General features: G+C 52.5%; 1 protein-coding gene across 1 annotated transcript in view; it reads right to left on the minus strand.

The window, feature by feature from the left end:
• Positions 1-22,190, minus strand: part of SYNE3 (spectrin repeat containing nuclear envelope family member 3) — a 94,353-nt gene that overhangs the window by 44,063 nt on the left and 28,100 nt on the right. The window contains exons 2-4 of the mRNA XM_025392778.1: positions 11,865-12,022; positions 3,543-3,715; positions 1,872-2,181 (exon numbers count right to left, since the gene is read on the minus strand). Of these exons, the coding sequence (XP_025248563.1) occupies positions 1,872-2,181; positions 3,543-3,715; positions 11,865-12,008 (627 nt within the window). The 5' untranslated portion in view covers positions 12,009-12,022. The remainder of the gene's footprint in view (positions 1-1,871; positions 2,182-3,542; positions 3,716-11,864; positions 12,023-22,190) is intronic.

A 22,190-nucleotide genomic window follows, 5' to 3' on the forward strand; every position in this document is an offset into this window, starting at 1 on the left:
GTAACCATACAGCCCCCACAACCTGGGTGCGGGTCAGGTGAGCTGCCCTGAGGCCACACAGCTGGGAAGCAGCAGTGCCTGGCCTGGAATCCAAGTCCCTTCCCAAGCGCCAGAGTCCTGTTGCTGGTGGATTCTCCAGCTCTGCTTATCATAGAGCTTACTTCCCTTAAACCGTCAGCATGAAGAACCCAGGAGACGTCCAGTTCCAGCTCTATAGCCAACTAGAGCGCCAGAAATGCCAGATAAAATGTAACATAGCAAACACTGTTTCAATGCAGACCCACGTCACACCGAGGGAAGAGACCTTTCCATGGGCCAGAAGTAAAGATGCCCAGGAAACCACCCTGTTAAGCTCACACAGGTGCCTGAAGTCTTGGTTACTAGAAGCTTGGGTTTAATGCTCAGGCTAGAGTAAGAAGTGAGACTTTGGGCTCAGAGGCAACAGAGACCACTGCAAAAAGACAGAGCCTCAAGTGACTGCCCGCCCCCACTAGCCATGGACTTGGGGCCTGTTGCATGATTCTGGCTTGGGGTTCATGTTTACAATATCTGCTTGATCTGGGAACCCCCAAGCCAATTCACTGACATAAAAATAGGAGTCATGAAGATAAACCTCCGGGGCAGCCCGGCTGAAGCCAACAGAAAGCCACTCTCAGGTGGTGTCCCAGCCGAGGGCTTCTGCAGACACAGCCTACTTAGGCTGAGCTCGGAGCTCAAAAGGACGACGCCTCCCAAGGAAACAATCCACCATGTCAGGGGACACATAGGTGCCTGACATGGAGCTTCAGCCTTAGACCCTGGAACTTCAGCCACTAGAACAATCTGATGGAGACTATAAAATACGTATGTTTAGAATGATTGCAAATATAAGCTATATCGGGGAGGAATGCAAAATCTCAGGGGGAAAATGACAAAATGTATTAAAAAGAACAGGGAGACATAATACAGAACCAAATGAAATTTCTAAAAAATATAATTGGACTTGGTAATTCAATGAACTGTTTCCTAATTAAGGCAAGAATGGGTTGAGGAAATGCAGACAGGGGATGGACACAGGGACTGGGGCAAGGGCAAGAGAGAGCAAGGAGGAAACACTGAAGGAGAAGGACTAAAGGGTAGAAGGAGGAAGGGAGGGGAGGAGGGAGAGAGGAAGAGAGAGAAAGGAGGAGAAGGGGGGGAAGCTGTTTGGATCAAAGTGAACATCACAGTCCACCAGTCGGTCAACACACCCATATGTATATTAAGCACTGCGCAACACTGGGTGTCTGGATGGTAGATAATGGTGGATGAGTGAGGGGGTGGTGGAAGAGTAGGTAGGTGAGGATTGGGGGATGGGTAGCTAGGTGGGTGGATGGTGGGATAAACGAGTGGGTCACGGTCGATAGTGGGTAGGTAGGTGGTGAAGGGGTAGGCAGTGGAGAGATGGATGAGTGAATGGGTGAGTGAGGAAGAGGTGGCTCGGTTGATGGGTAGGTGAATGGATAGATAGATGAATGGGTGGGCAATTGTTTGAAGAGACGAATAGGAGATTGGTTAGGCTGGCAGGGAAGTCGATGGAAGAGTGAGTCAACAGATGGGTGGCAGGATACGTGGATGAACAAATGGTGGGGTAGATAAGTGAATGGGGTGGTGTGTGGGTGGATAGTGAAGGGGAGATTTGGTGATTTAGTGGGGAGGTAGATGGGTGAGTGGGTAGATGGATGGGAGGGTGGTTGGATAGGGAACAGGTGAGTAGATGGATTGATAGTAGGAAGATAGATTGACAGGAGGTAGACAGCTTGAGAGTAGGCAAACAGTGGCTGGAATGGATAGATAAGAGTGGATACATGGATGGGTGGGTGAAGATGCAGCCCACTCAGCCTCACCCTCACCTGGGCCTTGGCCTTCACTGCATCATACTTGGCCTTCATTCTCTTCTGGGCATCTTCATCCACGCTGGGGTCCCCGATCCTGTTGAACAGGGAGGCTGCCTCCTCCAGCAGCCGGTCCAGGAGCACCGCCTGGTTGTCCACGTTGTGCAGCAGCACCTGGGCGTGGCTCAGCTGCCACTGCTTCTCCTTCAGGCCCAGCTGGAGCTCGATGTGGGGCTCCAGCGTGACCATCATCTTCTGGAACCAGCGGTAGAACTCATCTCGGGCCAGCAGGTACTCGCTCCAGTGCAGCCACACCCACTCGATGCGGCTGTGGGCACAGAGACCTCAAGGTTGTGAGGGAACCCGCCACCTGCCTCCCGGGTCGGGGATCCGTGCTGCCACCCCCTCCCCAATACTAGAGGGCTGTGGTCTGGGGATATGATGATGCCCTTTCTGGCCCCTGAGTCACTTGGGCAGCTGGTTGACACTCCAGGTTCTAGACCCTCCCTCAGTCCTACTGGATAAGACCCTCTGCCCAGTAAATAAGCTCCCTGTGTGAGGGTAGGAGCCAGGGGGAGCTCAGACTCCAAACTTCCTCCCAGAGCCACCAGTTTTGGGGATGCATCTTGGGGAGTCCTTTACCTCCAGCACCTTAAATCCTGGCCCTGAACTCCCACTATCAATGCACAGACACCCCCAATCATTTTTCTCTGGCACTGGGGCTCTGAACACAGTTTCTCCAGGCCCCTGGCACACGCACACCCACTAATATTAGGAGCAGACTGCGGTTGGGATGTGTCCAGGCAGCTGCAAAGCACCGCTGCATCTGTGGGCTTGTTGAACCCAATGAGGATGGAAGGCTGGGAGCCTGCGTGTGGGTTCCAGGGGTGCTGTGAACTCACTCTGCAACCCTGCCTCTTCGCTTGCCTTAGTTTCTCCATCTCTAACATGGAGGTGGCTCTATCTCCCCAGCCAACATCAAGCCACTTTGTTTGGAATTTCAAGCGCAAGGATTTAGAAAACAGAAAGCACTGGGCAGAGTCATTCCCATCTCCATGCACATCCTTGCTTTATAAAAAAGGAGATGATCCTGGCAGCTCTTGTTTACTGAGGGCCTACTTTGCGCCAAGCAGTGTACCTCGCTCTTGACACTTGCTATCCCCTTCTAACCTCCTAACAACCTTCAAGGAGCACTTGATCATTCCCATTGTCCAGAGGAGGTGCTTGAAGTTCAGAGAGGTCAGGTAGCTTTCCCAAAGCCACACAGGAAGTAACCAGCAGGACAAGAGTCAATGCCAGGTCTGTCCGAGTGTCTGCTCCCCACCACTCCCTGTCCCCACCGACCACCACCCAGCTCCTGGTACAGGCAGGGAGTCTGGCTACAGTGCCAGCAGGGCCCTAGGCCTTCTTTCTCCAGAGCCACTATGCCATGCTCTGGAGGATGCACACACGGTAAGTCTCTTGGGAATTGTTGGCAAAACATGCTGGGTTCCCGGTGTCTATTATCATCGTTCAACCTGATTATAATTAGAAAGACGCAGGCAGGGCTGGCCCTAATCCCAAGAGAATATCCTGTCTCCTGGAATCCCAGGACTAGAGAAATGTCTCTTGGGCAGAGGGCCCAAGCTAGTGCCGCGGTGGTCAAGGAGGGTCAACGGCGGCTGTGGACAGAGGCCCTGGATGCCCTACCTGTGACAGTGAGTCATGTAGGTGACCGTCTCCTCCCACTGGGCCTTGATGTCCTTCAGCTGGGTCAGGATCTCGGGCTTCCGGTCCCCAGGGCAGCATGCCAAGAGGGCTTCGGCCATCCGTAGCACCAGGTCCACCTTCACACGCCCCTCGGGCTCCAGTTGGCATATTTTCTGTTGTGGACACACAAGCCAGTTTCCAGGGTTGAGCCAAAGGCAGACAGGCACAGCCTCGGGAAGACAGTGGCAGGGTGCAAAGAGCCAGGACTCGAAGCCCAGAGGATCTGGGATTCACATCTCAACCCCTGCACCCCTTCTTGTGGGGTCTTGGGCAACCTGCTAATAGCTCTGAGGGTAAGAGGCGGGAGCAAAGGCGATTAGCATGCTGGGTGCTGTGCAATGAATGGTTCCCTCCTTCCCCACTCAGCCCATTTCTAGAGTGTGAACTCAGACAAGTTTCGTTCTCTCCTTGGACTTGGTTTTCTCATTTGTAAAAAGAAAGTATTAATCACATCTATCGCTCAGATTTTTTTCAGGATTAAATGATGAGAAAATGCATGTGAGGTACATGTCTCAGTGTACGGCGTGAGAATCTACCTCTCAGGGGGACAGCTGGCCCAACCCGGGGCCCAGCTGAGGCTCCAGAATCATCTCTGTCTTTTGCAGTTTGCACCAGAGGCTTGCTCCTGAGGCTGCTCCCACCAGAGACCAAGAGCAGCCGGGACACTGAAGCAGCTCCATTCCTGGGAGATGCTGAGTGAGTGACTGTAACTCACAGACAGCCCATGTTCCTGCTAACTGCCTTAGAACCCACAGCAGTCTGAGATGGCCCCTCCTGACCCTGCTCCTTCCTCCCTGCTCTTCTGGCCTTGGGGTCACATCTCCATCCCTCTGACCAGCCTCTCCTGGTTCCCTTCCTCCCCATATTCTCCCAGGGGTGATCCCCCTAATAAATGCTATGCACATTTTATCTCATCTTGGTGTCAGCTTCTTGGAGGACCAAGACCAACACATGATGTCCAGCAAAGAGTAAATCTCCAAGCAATGCTAACTGTTGTCATTGATGTTACTATTCCAGTTACTATTCCACTGTTATTATTCAGTGGCAGCCAAGGCTTGGTCTCTGCAGGCAAATATGACTGGATTCCAAACCCAGGGCCACTCCTCACTACTGATGTGACCTTTGTCACAGGAGTGACATTCTCTAGGCCTAAGAATGAGGGAAGATAAGCATTAGGTAATGTAGGGAGAGCCATGAGCACACTGCCCAGTCCACACTGCATCCCAGTCACTACTTGCTCACTATTATTATTATTATCCTTATCTTCGGATCTGTCTTTACTAACAGTAGGCATGGCCTAAAGCTCAAGCTCAGACCCCTAGCCTGTCTCCCCGGGGGCTGGCGGTCAGTGTCCTCACACTGGCTTCCCAGTAGCCTGCTTGTCTCTGACCCTTCCCCACGGCTGGGGTGAGGGAGGAGCTCCTGCCATGTGGAATGCGGCCCCACCGACAGCTATGTGACCCCAGGCAGGTCACTAGACTACTCTGAGATTCCCTTTTTCATCCTGAGACAACGATAACAATCTCTGCTTGTCCATCTCCCAGGGTTATATAATATTAACTTTAAAAACACTATTAGCCAGGTACAGTGCTGCATGCCTGTAATCCCAGCACTCTGGGAGGCTGAGGCGGGAGAATTGCTTGAGCTTAGGAGTTTGAGACCAGCCTGGACAACACAGTGAGACCACGTCTCTACAAAAAAAAAAAAAAAAAAAAAAAACCTTAAAAATTAGGCAGATGTAGTGGCACACGCCTGTAGTCCCAGCTACTTGGGAGGCTGATGTGGGAGGATTGCTTGAGCTTGGGAGGTCGAGGCTGCAGTGAGCCATGATCAAGCCACTACATCCCAGCCTGGGTGCCAGAGTGAGACCCTGCCTCAAAAAATAATATTAAAAATAATAAAAATAAAATAAAAACACTGAATTAAACATGGGTATAAGTTAGTGTACTTTGTAAACTGTTGAACAGTTATGTAGACCCTTCCCCAATGTGTGCAAATGGGCAACGGTCCCCATCCTTTTTGTTACTCCATACAATAATCATTGATGATGACTGATGGTGATGACGATGATAACAGTATAGAGGGACTTCCCCTCCTACGTGCATTACCAAACAGTGAGGCAAACAAGCTCCTTCCAAAGGCTGTCTCTGTGTGCACGTGCGTGGGGGGTGCTCAGGGAGTGAAGAATGGGGAGACGCCCCAAGAGAGGAAAGGGGGTTTGTTTGGCCAAGTAGCAGGATGTGGCAGGAGCCCAGGGGGTGATGGCCACAGCAAGTACCCAGACAGGGACCCCTAGTCCCTCTCAGCAGCAAGCAACGATGGGGCAAACAAAAGTACCATAGTGGCCAGTGTGGCCCGAAGACCCAAGGGTCAGTGCGGAATGTTCTAGACTGAATATGATTATCCACCCAGGACGTTTCACACCACCCAGGGGCAGGGTTCCACAGCATGGCTGAGGATGAATTTGTTGCCATTCAGAGAGAGATTTAATTTGATTAAAAATAATAGTAGGCCGGACGTGGTGACTCATGCCTGTAATCCCAGCACTTTGGGAGGCCAAGGCAGGAGGATCGCTGAGGCCAGGAGTTTGCAACCACCCTGGGCAAGATAGTAAGACCCCATCTCTCCAAAAGCATTGTTTTTTATTAAAACAAAACAAAACAAAACAGAACTAGCCAGGCATAGTGGCATATGCCTATAGTCCTTGCTACTCAAGAGGCTGAGTCAGGAAGATTGCTTGAGCCCAGGAGGTTGAAGCTGCAGTGAGCCATGATCACACCACTGCACTCCAGCCTGGGCAGCAGAGCAAGACCCTGTCACTAAAAAAATAAAAATAAGAAAAAAAGGGCCAGGCACGGTGGCTCACACCTGTAATCCCAACACTTTGGGAGGCTGAGGCGGGCAGATCACAAGGTCAGGAGTTCGAGACCATCCTGGCCAACATGATGAAACCCCATCTGTACTAAAAATACAAAAATTAGCCTGGGCACGACAGCGTGCACCTGTAATCCCAGCTACTCAGGAGGCTGAGGCAGGAGAATTGCTTGAACCCGGGAGGCGGAGGCTGCAGTGAGCCGAGATCGCGCCACTTTACTCCAGCCATCACACCGCTGCACTCCAGCCTGGGTGACAGAGCAACATGCCATCTCAGGAAAAAAAAAAAAAAAAAAGTAAGATGATGTTTCTGATTCCCAGAAATGTGAAAGGAGACTCATATTCCCCAAGCTAGCAAGACGGGCATCACGATAAGTCCAATTTTACAAACGGGGGAGCTGGGGACCCACGGAAACCACAAGCCTTAGGAATGATTCTCTGTAGCTGCCAGAGAAGTCTCCTCCACACCTGCTCCCAGTTGCAGCTCGGATGGAGTCCAGCTCTGAAAATCACAGGAGCCAACAACTCTGGGGAAGAAGTGAAATTCCATGTCCCTTGGCCACACCCAGAAGGAGCAGCCAGGTCTGGAATGTCCCATGTGGACAATGGCCCCTTCTCCAAAGCCTGGTGTCCTGACTGTGTGGTCCCCCAGGCCCCTGGACCTTTGTCCTTCTTATCCTCATGAAAGAGGCACAGGCTGGACAGAGGGGGACACAAAGACCTGAGACCCGCTGCCTTTTCAAGGGAGTGAGTTTGATGCTTCTTTACCAAAGCAGAGGAGCTGGCTGGTCCAAAGGCAGGCCAGACACCAAGCCGCCTTCCCCGACCTGGAGAAGAAACATCTGCCCTGAAAGATCAACCTGTAGGGTGTTTATTGGAGGCCTGAAGCCAGAGGAGGCCAGAGGCTGTGGCTGGGCTGGAAAAGCCAAATTTTGAGAAGTAGACTCCACTCTCTTTGACTGCCCTGATGATTACACTCTTTGGCTGGTGCGAGGTTCTTTTATAGCCCATCACCAGCAAGGACACAGTCCAGGAGCGCTTGGCAAGGGCTGCGCGGCCAAGTGGGAGAAAGTACTTGAATTGCAGTCACAAAATTATTCCAATTTGAAGCAGCCAATGAGGTCAAGGAGAAGGTGGGGAGTGGATGTAAGGAAACACCTTGGAGAGAAGAATCAGGAGACCAGGAAAGTGGAGGAATGGGGTTAAGCAGGGTTTTCCCTCAACCCAGCCAAGACCAGGTGACCCCCAGCTGAGCATTACGCTGGGTGCTAGGGTCCTGGATGAACAAGCTGGTAGGAAAGAGGGCTGCAGATAAGAGCGTAGATGACTGCAAAAAGGGTCAGAAGAGACCGCAAAGTTTGTATGAGAGCTCAAGGAGGGATGGGAGAAATCCAGGAAGGCTTTGTGGAGAAGGTGGCATTGGCATCAAGCCTGCAGGTCTCTAATTAAAGACAATTGGAGAAGGATATTTGAGCAAAGGTAGGGAAGTAAGATATATTGAAGGTTGAGTGCACTGGGAAACCAAGCTTTGGGAAACACCAGGATGCTCCTGACCAAGAGGGTGGCCCAGAAGCTGGTGAGGAAGCTGCCTGGCTCAGGCCAGGACCCAGATACAGGACAAGGGAGCCTGAGATTGTGCCACTGCACTCCAGCCTGGGCAATACAGCGAGACTCTATCTCAATAAACAAATAAATAACTACCTATACTGGACCTGGGAGTGTGGCTGGAAGCTCCTAAGACCCACTCCTGGAGGCTCTGGGGATGGTCAGGGACAATTGGTACACTGTGTATCCCAGCTTCTAAAACCACAAGAAACAATCGCCTCCATTTAGCCAGCTCTGTCAGCATACCCTGCACTGTGCATACAAGCGTGTTTATAAGTGATTCTCCTCAATCCTCCTTCCTTCCTGCAAGGCAGCAGCTATCACTCTCCCCGGAAGCAAGCTGAAGCTCAGAGAGCTCTGGGAAACCCTCCTGAGGTGTCACAGCCACGGCAGATTTTGGAGCCCAGGTCTGCAGGCCCAGTAGCCAAGCTCTCAACCCAGAAGTGATGGGTTCTCCAATCACACCTTACAGAAAGCTCCCATCCCATGAGGATTCTGGAGTTTCCCTTAACCCCTTGGGAACACGAGGGCTGAGGGGGTTCGCTCCTGCTCTACAGATGGGAACATGAGGTCCCGGGAAGGCATGGGACATCCCCCCGGCTGCATGGCTATTAAGAATCAGAACTGGATCAGAGTCCATGTCCTCGTCACTGCAGCAAACAGGCACTGGAGACAAGCCTAACAGAGTTGGTGGAGGAAGCACAAGGGAGATCCCAGAACCTGGGGGCAGGTCCCATGGGTAGGTCGAGAGGCACTAGCTGCCCCCTCTTACCAGCTGGCAACAGGAAAATGTTTTCTTTCTTACTGTGAAATTGGTTTTGAAAATGGCAAAACACACAATAAATGAAGCATGCCGGAGCTCCGTGGGAGGAGACAGTGGCAGAAGGTGCAGGCCATGACTGCCCTCTGCCTGGACTCCCACCCCCTCGGGGCCCACAGAAGTGCTGCCTCTGGCTTCCAGGGCCCATCCACCCTGCCTGCCAATGTGTCTTCATAAGGACCGCCCTTGACTTTGCTTAAACCAGAACCACCAGCTGCGGGGAAAGACCTGCCAGCAAAGGGTAGAAAGTTTGAAATGCTAAGCACCTTAACACAGTGAGCACACAGGCAGGGCTGTGATGCCCACAGACAGGGAAGGTCAGGAGCTGGGGCTGAGAAAGGGGGAAATTGGTCAGGAAAGATACACGGACAGGAGGGTTTCATTTCTTGTGTACACGCAGACCCAAACAAAAGAGCATTCCTAACAGAGGCAACACGTGAACAAAGAGTTGGCGATGGAAAGTCTAGGAGGTCTTCGGCCAATCGAAGGAGGGCATGAGCTTGTGAGGTGTCACAGTGGCTGGAGCTAAGGCCGGTGTGAGCTTGTGAAGGGTGACAGTGGCTGGACCTAAGGCCGGTGTGAGCTTGTGAAGGGTGACAGTGGCTGGACCTAAGGCCGGTGTGAGCTTGTGAAGGGTGACAGTGGCTGGAGTTAAGGCCGGTGTGAGCTTGTGAGGGGTGACAGTGGCTGGAGCTAAGGCTGGCGTGAGCTCGCGAGGTGTGACAGTCACTGGAGCTAAGGCTGGCGTGAGCTTGCGAGGTGTGACAGTGGCTGGAGCTAAGGCCAGTGTGAGCTTGAGAGGGGTGACAGTGGCTGGAGCTAAGGCCGGTGTGAGCTTGGGAGGGGTGACAGTGGCTGGAGTTAAGGCCGGTGTGAGCTTGGGAGGGGTGACAGTGTGGAGAGCTAAGGCCGGTGTGAGCTTGCGAGGGGTGACAGTGGCTGGAGTTAAGGCTGGTGTGAGCTTGGAAGGTGTGACAGTGTGGAGAGCTAAGGCCGGTGTGAGCTTGCGAGGGGTGACAGTGGCTGGAGCTAAGGCTGGCGTGAGCTTGCGAGGTGTGACAGTGGCTGGAGCTAAGGCCAGTGTGAGCTTGAGAGGGGTGACAGTGGCTGGAGCTAAGGCCGGTGTGAGCTTGGGAGGGGTGACAGTGGCTGGAGCTAAGGCCGGTGTGAGCTTGGGAGGGGTGACAGTGGCTGGAGTTAAGGCCGGTGTGAGCTTGGGAGGGGTGACAGTGTGGAGAGCTAAGGCCGGTGTGAGCTTGCGAGGGGTGACAGTGGCTGGAGTTAAGGCTGGTGTGAGCTTGGAAGGTGTGACAGTGTGGAGAGCTAAGGCCGGTGTGAGCTTGCGAGGGGTGACAGTGGCTGGAGCTAAGGCTGGCGTGAGCTTGCGAGGTGTGACAGTGTAGAGAGCTAAGGCCGGTGTGAGCTTGGGAGGGGTGACAATGGCTGGAGTTAAGGCCGGTGTGAGCTTGGGAGGGGTGACAGTGTGGAGAGCTAAGGCTGGAAAACAGAGCGGTGCAGATAGTGGGGGACTTTTGATGCCGGGTGAAGTTTGTTTTTTCTTGGTGGACAGTGAGAGCCATGGAAGGTTTTAGAGGAAGAAAATAACATCACGGGACCCATGTTAGGGGTGTGCCTTATACATGCTTGTGCAGTCACCCTGACTGCATATGTGTCTCCATTAGGCTGGGAACCCTCAAGAGCAGGGTGGGCCTCACCCACCTGCACAGCCCCAGCCCTGGCACAGGGATGGCGGAAAGCAGGGGCTATTCCACTCTTGGGTGATCTGTGAGGGAGCTTCCCAAACAGAGGGCAAAGGGAGCACAGCAGAGAGCTTGAACGTGAGTGAGAGGGCTCTCCAGGCACAGGAAACGGTGTGAGGAGACTCCATTTCCCAGTTGCAAAAGGCAGACAATGGCCCCTGCCTCTGGATGTGGTGGTGACACTGAAATCAAACATTGACCGAGAAAGGTGATGAGGATTCTTAATTCCCACTGTCCACTTCCAGAAAGGGCACGAGATATACGCAATACGGTGCGCAGTGTGCAGAATCGAGAAGACAACACACACAAGGAACCAGCTGTGGGGTCACCACTGCTTCCAGCCTGGCTGGGTGACTGGTTTGCTGCAGGAGAAGGCAGCACCCCCCAACTGCGAGCAACCATTGTTGGGTGATAAATTAGAATTATGGAGTATCTAAATGGATGTGACCCCAGAGGTGTGTAAGTCAACTGCTCCATTTACAGATGGGAAAACTGAAGCCCAGAGTGGGACAGAGACTTGACCAAGGTCACACAGCAATCTAGCATCAGCAAGGAGATAATAACTCCAGCTGCTGACTCTTAGCTCAGTATTCTTCCCTCTTGTCCCCAGGCTGTGGGCAACCCACCCTCAGAGAGGGGCACCACGATGCCAGGCCAGGCACTGGGCACCAGCACTGAGTGCTACCTGGACTTGTGCCAGGTGGGGTGGGTAAAGCCAGACTCCAGTTCTGGAGAAGCTCAGGAAGTCACTCCTAGCTGGGCAGAGCCCCTTCTCCTCTCCTCTGGGGGAAGACCTTGGCCAATCCAGATCTGGCAGGGACCCCAACCAGGCAGAAGCAGAGAAGGGGTGGGAAGCCCCCCAGCAAGGGCTGGGGGACCCACCTGGCTGCACAGGTTCCCCTTGCAGGGACAGCAGGGTGAGAGGACAGGCTCTAGTTCCTTATCATCAGAGTGTGTTCCAAGGACCGGCAATAATGGTATCACCTGGAACTTGCCAAAAGCAAAGTCTGGGGCTTCACTTCCACAGACCGGATCAGAGTCTGCACTTAAACAAAATCTCCAGGAGATCTGTGTGCACATCAGAGTTTGAGAAACACTGGTCTAGTCCACCCTTGCCTTTAACAGATAGGAAACCTGAGTTCTGAGGGCGGGGCAGGACGGGGCCAAGACCACAGGGCCATCTGAGGTCACGCCTCTGCATACCTCTGTCTCCCACAGCCTGGCCTCCAGGGCTGCGCGAGGCCCCTGCGTGTTGTCATTGACCTGCAGCTGATCCTGCACAGCCTTCATCCATGCCTGGGCATCCTCCACGCTCCTGTCAAAGTCCTCCTGGGGCTGCTGAGTCATGGCACCTGCAGGGGCTTAAGAAAGGGCCACAGATCAGTTCAACAGGCAGGAATGTAGGGGGCTGTGGAGAGGCCCCCGGCAGGACACCTGGGACAGGCCCACTCCCACCACCAGCCCTCCCCTGGCGCTCCTAGTCGGGCAATACGGCCAGAGGTGGGTGCATTTGTCAGGACTGGAATTAAGCAGGGAAGGAAAACAGGTCTGTCCTCTGGGAGAAGCAGTCCAGGGCTCTAGCCTGGCAAAACTGCTTTGTCTTCGGCCTCCCAGGTTCCCTGCTTCCTGTTCTCCCAGCTTAGGGCCCAGAGGCAATTCTCGTCTGTCTATTCAGATTGCACGCTCTCCAAAAGAGGACCTCAAAACCTGCAGTCCGAAATGTCTGGACCCATAATCGTCTTAATTTGAATGGCTCAAAGAGGCCTCAACCTAAGGAACAGAGTTCTGGGCATGGGCCAAGCCAAAACCAGCCCTGAGCTCTCCCTGAGATGAACCTCTCAGGCTGGGGATGGCCGTGTTAGGTGTATGCCATCCCCACTGCTCCACCAACCTGGGTCCATGGGCAGGCGCTGCTAAAGTTACCCACTGAGCCGCTCCCCTCTGACGTCCGCATAGTACTCCTCGCAACCACTGAAAACGAACTTAACGCTTGAGATGCAACCCGCTTGCTATGCCAGCCCAGGTAACACCTGCTGCTGGCATAGGTCACCCACCAGAGACCCCTTTTGCTGGACTGTCCATTTGACTTCCCCTGGGCTATGGCTGCAAAGTCTCAGATTTTCTCCTGTGACTTTCTTGAAATCCCAGTAAGTCCAGGCAAAACTCTTCCGTATTCCAGTTCTAGTCTGAGTATATAGCAACCACGTAACTGCTTTGAACTAAAGTTATTTGTATCTGCATTTTATTTAAAGGGATTTTATCTCATTTATCCTCCAATCTCCCACAATACCTTGTAGAGAGTAAGGCCAATGTTGTTAAATGAGCCCAGAATGGGTATAAAGTTTAACGCATCAAAAAACTCAACACGGCATTATTTAAAATGGCAAAACAAAACCAGAAACAACTCACATGCCCAATTATAGGGGATTGCTTAAGTAAGTTATTGTACATTTGCACTTTAGAATATTATGCAGCCAGCAAAAAGGGGCTTAAAATGAATTCATGAATGGGAATTTGTAGGATATAATGGCAATACCAAAAAAGAGACAAAATTTTATATTAAGTAGTCACAGCTCAACAACTAGTAAAAGCAAAACAAAACATTAACAAAAAATTACAGTCATAGCAAAAGGCTGGGGCCGGGCATGGTGGCTCATGCCTATAATTCTAGAACTTTGGGAGGCTTAGGCAGGAGGATCGCTTGAGCTCAGGAGTTCAAGAAAAAGGCTGGGACGTCTTGCCATTAAATGGTCTGTGTGATCAAGCCGGGGCTGTTTGCAGTGGCCTTAGCCCTTTCCAGGCCTGGCTTTTAAGCACATCCCATGGGACCCTCAGGCCTCTCTCTCCCGGCATGGGGGGAGAGGCACAGTGACCTTGAAGGCCACTTGGTTGAGATGGGTAGGACCACTGTTGAAAGTGTTTTTTTCCTTATTTTTTTCTATTAAGCAGTTAGAATTTACATTACAATTTTTATTACATTGCAGTAAAAATCATCACGATTAAAAATAAAAATTGTCTTCACTCATCAGTTAGTAAGTATCTACTGGGAAGCTGGGCACCCTCCCCAGGCCCTCCATGGGGCCAGAGGAAGCTTCAGGGGAGAACCCATGAAAGAGAAGGAGAAAATGGAAGAGGCCATCAGACGCGTGCTGGGCCAAAGGACGCGGGCTGGCCGGGGGAGGCAGGCAACCTAGCGGGCTGTGCTCTGGAAACCCGTCCTGTGATTCTCCCAATGAGTTGCTTTTCCTTCAGGCCTGTTTTGATTTTTTTGTAACAACTGAATATGTTCCCTGTAGCCACTCCCTGCTTTTGAATGCTTTACTTGAAAAGCACATTGGATGTGCAAGCATTTAAATGTATTTGTTTTGGCTCTAATTTCTCGGCTAGTGTGTGACTTGACTGGCTTCCAAAAACTCAGCTTTTATTTTTATTAAGCAAAGAATGGGAGGGACAGAGACGAGTCCCGCTGAATCTCAGATGATGGGACAGTGGGGAAGCGTGGCTCTAATTATCAATGGGCAGCGAGGCTTTAGAGCACCCCTTCTTGTTGGCAACGCCTGTGGCCTGTGAGGCTCAGTGGTTGGTGTCCAGAGGGTATAGAAGATGAAACCCAGGGACCCAGGGGGGTTGAGCAGGCAGGGGTGCCTCAAACCAACCAAACTGTGGGCTGGGCGAGGCTGCAGGCAGAGTTCAGGAGACCTGAGCCTCCTCTTGGCCAATTCTGCCTATTTTGCTTCAGTTCAATGAAACATAGGACTTAAGCACATGCTAAGAGCCAGACTTGATGCTACGACCACAGCATCAAATAAGCAGACAGCAGACACTATACTACTCTGAAGAAGCTCTCAGAGGAGCTTCTTTACCACCTCATGTGGTATAAGGGACAGTTGAATACAGAGTCTCTGAGGGACTTCTGAGGTTGTAGGTTGAGAGGGTCGATGTTACTGTGACCTCTGCACGCCAGGTTCTGGGGACTAGCTTCTGCCCTGGGACTATCAGACTGCTCTCGGTCCTCCCTTTCTCTGCCGGTCAGACCGCTCCTCAGCCAGCCTAGAGCACTGCTGCCTCTGTCACCACTCCCTCTAAGGCAGGCTGAGGTAAGCCAGCCCCCCACAACTATTGCACAGCCGCTGGTCACTCCCTGAACCCCTTGCAAGGAACAATGGTCTGGGGAACACTGTCTATTGGCAGAGGTCTACTCTTCCTGTAAAGGGTCAGGTAGAAAACATTTTTAGCTGTCTCGGGCCACATACAGTCTTTGTTGCATTGTCTTCCTTGTTTTTACAACCCTTTGAAAATGTCAGACCCATTCTCAGCTCACTGGCTAGACAAAAACACACCACAAGGGCACTTGGCCTACAGGCTGTTGTGAGCCAGCCCCTCCCTCAGGTGGTCCAAGGCTACAACCAGAAACTGAGGAAAGCCCAGCAGACAGCAAAGCTAGCTGGCTAAGTGACCCCACAGGCACGCGTCTGGGAAAGAGCCAGCCATGAGGCCAGAAGGATCTAGAATTGGTCCTAGTGGTCAAGACCCCATGACTCACTAGCTGTGTGGCATCTGGCTGGTCACTTAACCTCTCTGGATGTCCATATTCTCATCTGGAAAATGGAGATAACACCTAGATTTAATTAATTTAAAAACCCATCCAGGTACAGTGGCTCACGCCTGTAATCCCAGCACTTTGGGAGGCTGATATGGGAGGATCACTTGAGCCCAGGACCAGCACAAGCAGCATAGTGAGACCTTGTCCCTACCAAAAAAAAAAAAAAAAAAATTAGCCAGGTGGGAGGATCACTTGAGTCCGGAAGCTCCAGGCAGCACTGAGCTATGATGGTACCATTGCATCCTAGCCTGGGTGACAGAGAGAGATTCTGTCTCTAAAATAAATAAATAAATAAATAAATAAATAAATAAATAAATAAAATAAAATAAAATAAAATAAAATAAAAAATTGCCCAGAGCCTGGAGCACACACCATGCTTGGAAATAGTTCCTTTTTACCAAACGCACAGGTGTTGGGTGGAGGGTTTTCCTTCCTTGGGAACCTGCATCCAGACAGCAGCTGTCTCACCAGCTCAAGGCTGGAGCAGCATAGGAACTGGGTTACCGACTGATAGACTAATGAATCAGTGCACTAAGTGGCTGCTGAGTGCAGGTGCTGAGGATGTGGAGACAGACCAAGTGTGGCTCTGGCTTGGTGAGGTTCCATGTCCAGTGCAGTAGGGGTGGAGGGCAGGGATGGACGCACAGTAAGGCAGCTACAGTGAGGCCAGCACGAGCTTTGAGACAGGAGGTCAGGGGCCACGGGACCTCAAAGGAGTGGTTGTCACCTGGCTTGAGGAAGGTGGCTGGGAGGCACTGCCTGCTGAGGGCACTGGAGCTGGCAAGGGTTAGGCATTGGAGGGGCAGGTGGGAGACAGCGCCAGGCCAGGGTGGGTGGAGGAGGGAAGCACTCTGCACTCAGAGGGAGGCTGACACCGGGGTCACTGCACAGATGGCAGATACACACGGCCAAGGACAATGAGAAAAGGTTGCAGGAGTGAGCAGAGCCAACATGCCTCTCTGGGAGGGGAGAACTTTCATCTCTGGATTGGTTAAATGGAGATAGCATTAAAAAAAAAAAAAAAAAAAAAGGCACTGTGCATTTTCCAAACAATATTGCAAAATAACTGTGCTCGGAGGTAAAAAGAAGAAAAACAAGTAGTTTCTGTTTCCAAGCCCCGTCTGGGGACATCCCTGGGGTGTGGCTGCAGGCAGCGGGAGAGTGGGGCTCTAGGCGTGTCTCTGAGCTGTCCCCACTGAGTCAGTGAGAGGGCTGGCCAGGAGGGTGCTGACCCTTTCTAGGTCATGCTGGCGCTGATGTACGGAGGAGACAGAAAGGAAACAGCCTTGGGTTTGGGTTTCAGCGTCCATGTGGTTATCACAAATGACAGCGGAAGAGAAGTGATTTTTTTTTTTTTTCATGATGGAAAGCCCCGAGCTGGGGCAGATGGTGAGGCAGGCTTGAAACTCAGCACATGCTCAGAACACAGAACCTGGGTCAAAAGCCATGGGCCTGGAAGACCAGCCAGTCCCCCAGAGGTGAATAAGGCCTGTGGGCACGGCTGGAGACACAGTCTCCCCAGGAATGGACAGCAAGGATGCACTTTGGGAGAGGACGGGAAGCTTCCAGAATCTGAGCTCCAGGCTTTAGCCATCTTCTCAAAATGGGACACCTTAATCTGAGTCATAAAGAAAGCTCAGAGTGCTTTGAAGAAGCTGAAATGTCATAAGGAAGCATGTGGTTAACTCGGAGATACTGGCAAACATGATGCAGACCGAAAAGAAAAGGCCAGCCATGGAAGAGAAGGTACTAACACTCATGAAATAATGACAGGCCCACACCATGAGAGGCCCTTGTCCAAAAACCACCCCATTTGGGCCTCCTGCATCCCAGTCTGAAAGGCAGCCCCAGCCCATTTCAGGAGCAGCAGAGAGGGGAGCAGCGGGGCTGGTCTCAGGTGAGCTCTGTGGTCCATTAGCTGGCGGCCTGGGCAGAGCCTCCTCCCCACCCCGCCCCCAGGCACAGCAGGGGCATCTACCTCTGAGAATGCTGTGGGGCTGACTGGGGCAGGTGTGGGAGCACCTGGTCAGTAATAGGTGCCCGGAGCGGTAATAGGTGCCTGGAGTGGTAATAGGTGCCCAGGGCACAGGAGCAGCTGTTACTTTCCAAGATCCTGGATAAGAATGTGCAGACTGCAGTCACTGGCTGAGGGCATGGAGGCGCTTGCAGTAACACTGAGATTTAAACCTTGTTCTATTGGATTCTGAAGCCCTAGATTCTCACTAGACCACATTGACTCCAAAATAAAGTCGAACTTCACCTACCATGGGGGCATCCGATAGAACTGCCCCTGGGAGGAAAGCAACCCCGTGTGAGTCAAGGTCCAATCAGCAGAGCAAAGCCCCTCCGAGTCCAGCTACCAACCAGGAGGGTGTAATGAGGAGGAGGAGCTGAGAAGCTGCAAGGAGACAAAGGGAAGCCCAGAGATCAGCCCCTAGGCTGGAGAGACTAGGCAGGGAGGTAATGTTAGATTTACTAGACCCATGCTGGGGGCCGCTGAGCAGCAGGAACTAGAGCCCCAAAGGAGATACGTCTGCTGCAGGAGACGCCACCCGGGGTGGAGAGGCTGTCAGAGAAACCCCCAGCGGACTGCTTACCTCTGGTCCTGCCAGAAGCCAGTATAGGGGAGCTGGGACAATGCAGCCTGCAGGGGTCAGCTCTCCTGTGACCCAGGGCAGAGCAGAGGACAGGGAGAAATAGATGTGTGGGCCCCCAGGCCAGGGCTGCTCCTGTGGTCCATCGGGTAACTGTGAATGTCCATCTGGACATCAGCTCCCTTTGCCCTGATTCCAGGCCTGAAAGCAATTGGCCGAGATGCAATTTGGTCTCTGGAGGACCAGCCTTGCAGGAAGGAAAGGATACTGGCACGGAAAAGACGCGCGAGGCAGATCGCCTGCTGGGTCAGCACGTGGATTGCCAACTGGGGCTGAGGGCCCTGTGTCCTGGGGTCGCTGGGCACAGACCTCTCTCCCTCCCTTCCCCTTCCCCAGCTCTCCAAAGCTCAGGGTGCTGGGTGGGGCCCCTACTTGGCTTTGCAATGCCACTGGTGAGGGGCTGATACCCCATGAGGACCAGGTTCTTACCTCTGTCTCAATCCCTCCAACATCCTAACAGCAGTTTTTTAAATTCTTTGGGGCCACGCACGGTGACTCACACCTGTAATCCCAACACTTTGAGAGGCCAAGACAGGTGAATTATCTGAGGTCAGGAGTTTGAGAAGCCTGGCCAACATGGTGAAACCCCATCTCTACTAAAAATACAAAAATTAGTCGGGCGTGATAGCATGAGCCTGTAACCCCAGCTACTTAGGAGACTGAGGCAGGAGAATCGCTTGAACCTGGGAGGCAGAGGTTGCAGTAAGAAGAGATTGCGCCACTGCACTCCAGCCTGGGCGACAGCGAGACTCCATCTCAAAATTAATTAATTAATTAATTAATTAATATTATCTGGGAATTTGAAAACACTGTAATTCTTCTTGTCATTCAACGATCCAGAGGCTCCAAGAATCCTGCTCGGGACCTAACCCAATCTCCTTAGTGAACACCCCTGAAACACGACACTAAGCCCCTCCCGAGCAAAGACAGGGGCAATGTCAGTTTCAGGGAGTGACTGTCACGTGGCGGGCATTATTTGTCCCATTTTACAAAGAGGGAAACTGAGACTCGGAGAAGCAAACAGCCTGCTGAAAAGTGATGAACCCGGCTCCATCAATAACAGTAAAAGCCGACATTTACCCGGTGTTCTGCATGTGCCTGACCGTATGATAAAAGGTTTGTAGGTATTAACTCACTTATCCTACATAGGCCCAGTGACACATTCATATTATCCTACTTTACAGCTGAGAAAACAGGTTTAATGACACTCACACCGCTGCCCAAAGTCACCAGGACGCTAAGTAGCAGAGGCAAGACTTGAACCAAGGATGACCTGAGTCTAAACTCTTTGCTCTTAAATCCCCCAGTGCCACACAGCTTCCATGGCCCTCTCTGTCCCTCTGAGAATTCTAATGGGAGCTGCTGAGTTCCAGGAAGGTAACTCCAGAGCAGGAATCTCTCTTGAGCTGCAGCTCAAGAATCTAGAGTTTAGGACAACCAGCTGAGCCCCCCAGCTGCCAGGCAGCCTCTGTCACACTGTGCCCGCTCACTCCAGCCCGGTGCCAACCCAGCTGCCCACTGACATTCTGCTCTGGAACTCAGAAAGCGTTGGGATTCAGACCCAGGTAAACCCAGCTCCCATGGCAGGCCCCATTAGCAATTACCGCCTGGTGCCCCTGCTCTGGCAAGCTGGCCCGGGCCGCCCACCACGAGCTGACCCAGAGTTCTGGCATGGGTGTGCTCACTTGCTGTGACTCACTCGCTGTCCTGTGACTCATTCCTGCCCCGCCACACACATTCCCACCCCTATCCTCTCTTTCCCACTGCTCTTATGCTTGGATGGAATTTCAGGCACTGAGTTACAGCTGGTCTTAATCCCAAAGCTTTTTCCAGTGGATTCTGGGAACACAATTTTGTTTATTTATCGCAGAGGAGGTTGTACCAAGAGGACGGACCTTGGCAATCCTCTCCTCTGTGGCACTGGCCGAAGGTGACTCTCAGAACAAAGTGTGTGAAAGGAGGGATGGGAACTCAATGATGGCGCCCATGCATTATCTCATTTAATCTCACAGCAACTCTGCCAGGCAGCTAATCCAAAGTGAGGAGCAATTACTGGGCTTCATTCCATCTTAGAGGTGAGCAGACAGAGGCTTGGCAGGTTAAGGGACTGTACCAAAGCCGCGCGGGCTGCAGGGCCACACCGCCCTTTGTCCACCGGCTCTGCATGGTTACACAAGAAGTCCCACCTTGGAAGGGGTTGGGAGGCCCACTCTACAATTACAGTCACAAAATTACTCTACACTGGCCAGGGACTGCTTTGGAGGCAGGTGGTCCCAAAGCCGTTTTAAGTCAGCCCCGCTGTCACAGACCAGTGGTGCCTGGTAGGGAAAGCCAGCTGCTCTCTGATGCACCTCCTTTTCCAAATACGCCAACCATAGAACCCATTTCCAGTCTCTATTCAATGAATGAAACCCAAGTAACCCAGGCACAGTCTGGAGGACGCCAGGATTTCCACCCAGGAGTGCTGGCCTTAGCAACACACAAATACAGGTGTTTGAGAGGGAGAGAAGACATCAGGGCAGCTAAGAGGGAAATGGGACAGAGCGGAGGGGGCAGAGTGTGTGCAAGGTAAAAAGAGGTCCCCAGCTGCGGTAGGGATGAAGGCCAGGCTGCTGCAGAGGTATGTTCCTAAGGCAGGGTGGGCAGCTCCAAGGGGTGGGGCCTTAGCTCTTGGGGCCAGGTGTGATTGTCTCAGGCTCCAGAGACTGTGAAGGGGACAGCTCCCAGCAGGTTCAAGGGGGCTCCCAGGAGCCCTGGCCACAGAGTGACAGGGGCTGCTGGCACTGTGGGTGGAGCCGGTCAGAGGGCAGGCAGGCAGGGCACTGGCTATCTGCTGCAGGTCAGCACTGGGCAGGGTACCAGAGCACAGATCCCAGCCTGGCTGGAACAGTGAGTGCCATGGGCCACTGGTGTGATGTGGACAGGCCAGTTAATGCAGCGGGGTTGGTACTGGTTTTTCACACTGTGAGTGTGACTTACGCATGAATTGTGAAATCAACTCAGGGGTCTTGATCAAAAGTGCTTTGTAAGGAAAGAAGATAGAATAGAATGAAAAATATCACAGTGCCTCTCACGGACGAAGGATAAATACTGTTTTGTCAGACTTTTGCTTGTTGGATGGATGCGTTGCATATGTATAAATGTAGAATATATTTCACCGAGAGTTGTGATTTAAACAAAACCAAAATCCTTTGAGGAACGGTGGATTCGCTCAGTGATTCTCACACTGGCGCCTCCCTCAGAGACACCTGGGGGGCTTGTTAAACCACAGATGGCTGGACCCCCACCCCCAATTTATAAAAGTGGGGGCTAAGAATTTGCATTTCTAATGAGTATTTAGGTAACGCTGACACTGCCGCTCCAGGACCTCACTCTGAGAACCATGGGCTTGGAGGATGTCTCAGGCTCCGGTAGACGAAAACAGATGACTCTAACCGTGGGCGTGAGTGTGTATTTGGCAAATTCATCCACATGGTGTGGGGGGCAGTTGGGGCTGGGTGCTATTAGGTTTGAGTCCATGTGGGCCAAGACTAGAAATCAGAAAGCAATCCAAGTGCAAAGAACCCCTGCCCTTCTTGCCTCAGCTGCATCAGTCCCTTCTGTTTCTGAAGAGCAGAGCAGGCTTCCTCCTCTTGGAGAAGGACGAGTGAGGCGGGGCTGCTGGCTCCCTCGCCAGATTCCAATGGGCTTCACTTCACACAGCTTCCCTGGAGCCACCTTAATCAATAGACCTGAGGCATTCACTCAAGGGTGAAAAGGCACACATTCCTCAGATGCCCTGAAGGTAAACTGAGGAAGTCGGCTGCTCCCCGACCAAGGACAGGACACCCTAAACTACAGGTGCCAGGAGCTCTGCAGTCCCACCTTCCGATGGCCACCCCTGCCCCAGAGCCCCTAGACCTCCCAGCAATGCTGAAATGCTCAGCGGTTTTTTCCCTCTGCCCTCGCCAGGCTGTCTCCTCCCCCTCTCCCCTTACACCACTCCCTCTAGGAAACCCAGCAGCCCCACAGGCTCAGCTCAGATGGCTCCTCTTCCAGGACGCCTTCCCTGAATGACTGACCCAGCCATGGCCACTCCTATGCAGATTCAGTCTCAGCCTGGATCCCACTGGACGATAAATATCTGTCCCTTCATCTCTCCTGCTCCCTACTTCACCTCCCCCGTTGAGCTCAGCGCCTGCTCTGAGTTAATATGAATGAATGCAACTTCTCCCACCTCAACCCTGAGGACCAGCAGAGTCTGATTTGGGACAAGGGTCAGGGAGGGACAGA

The sequence above is a fragment of the Theropithecus gelada genome, chromosome 7b, assembly GCF_003255815.1.
Source record: "Theropithecus gelada isolate Dixy chromosome 7b, Tgel_1.0, whole genome shotgun sequence".
NCBI classification, from domain to species: Eukaryota; Metazoa; Chordata; class Mammalia; order Primates; family Cercopithecidae; genus Theropithecus; species Theropithecus gelada.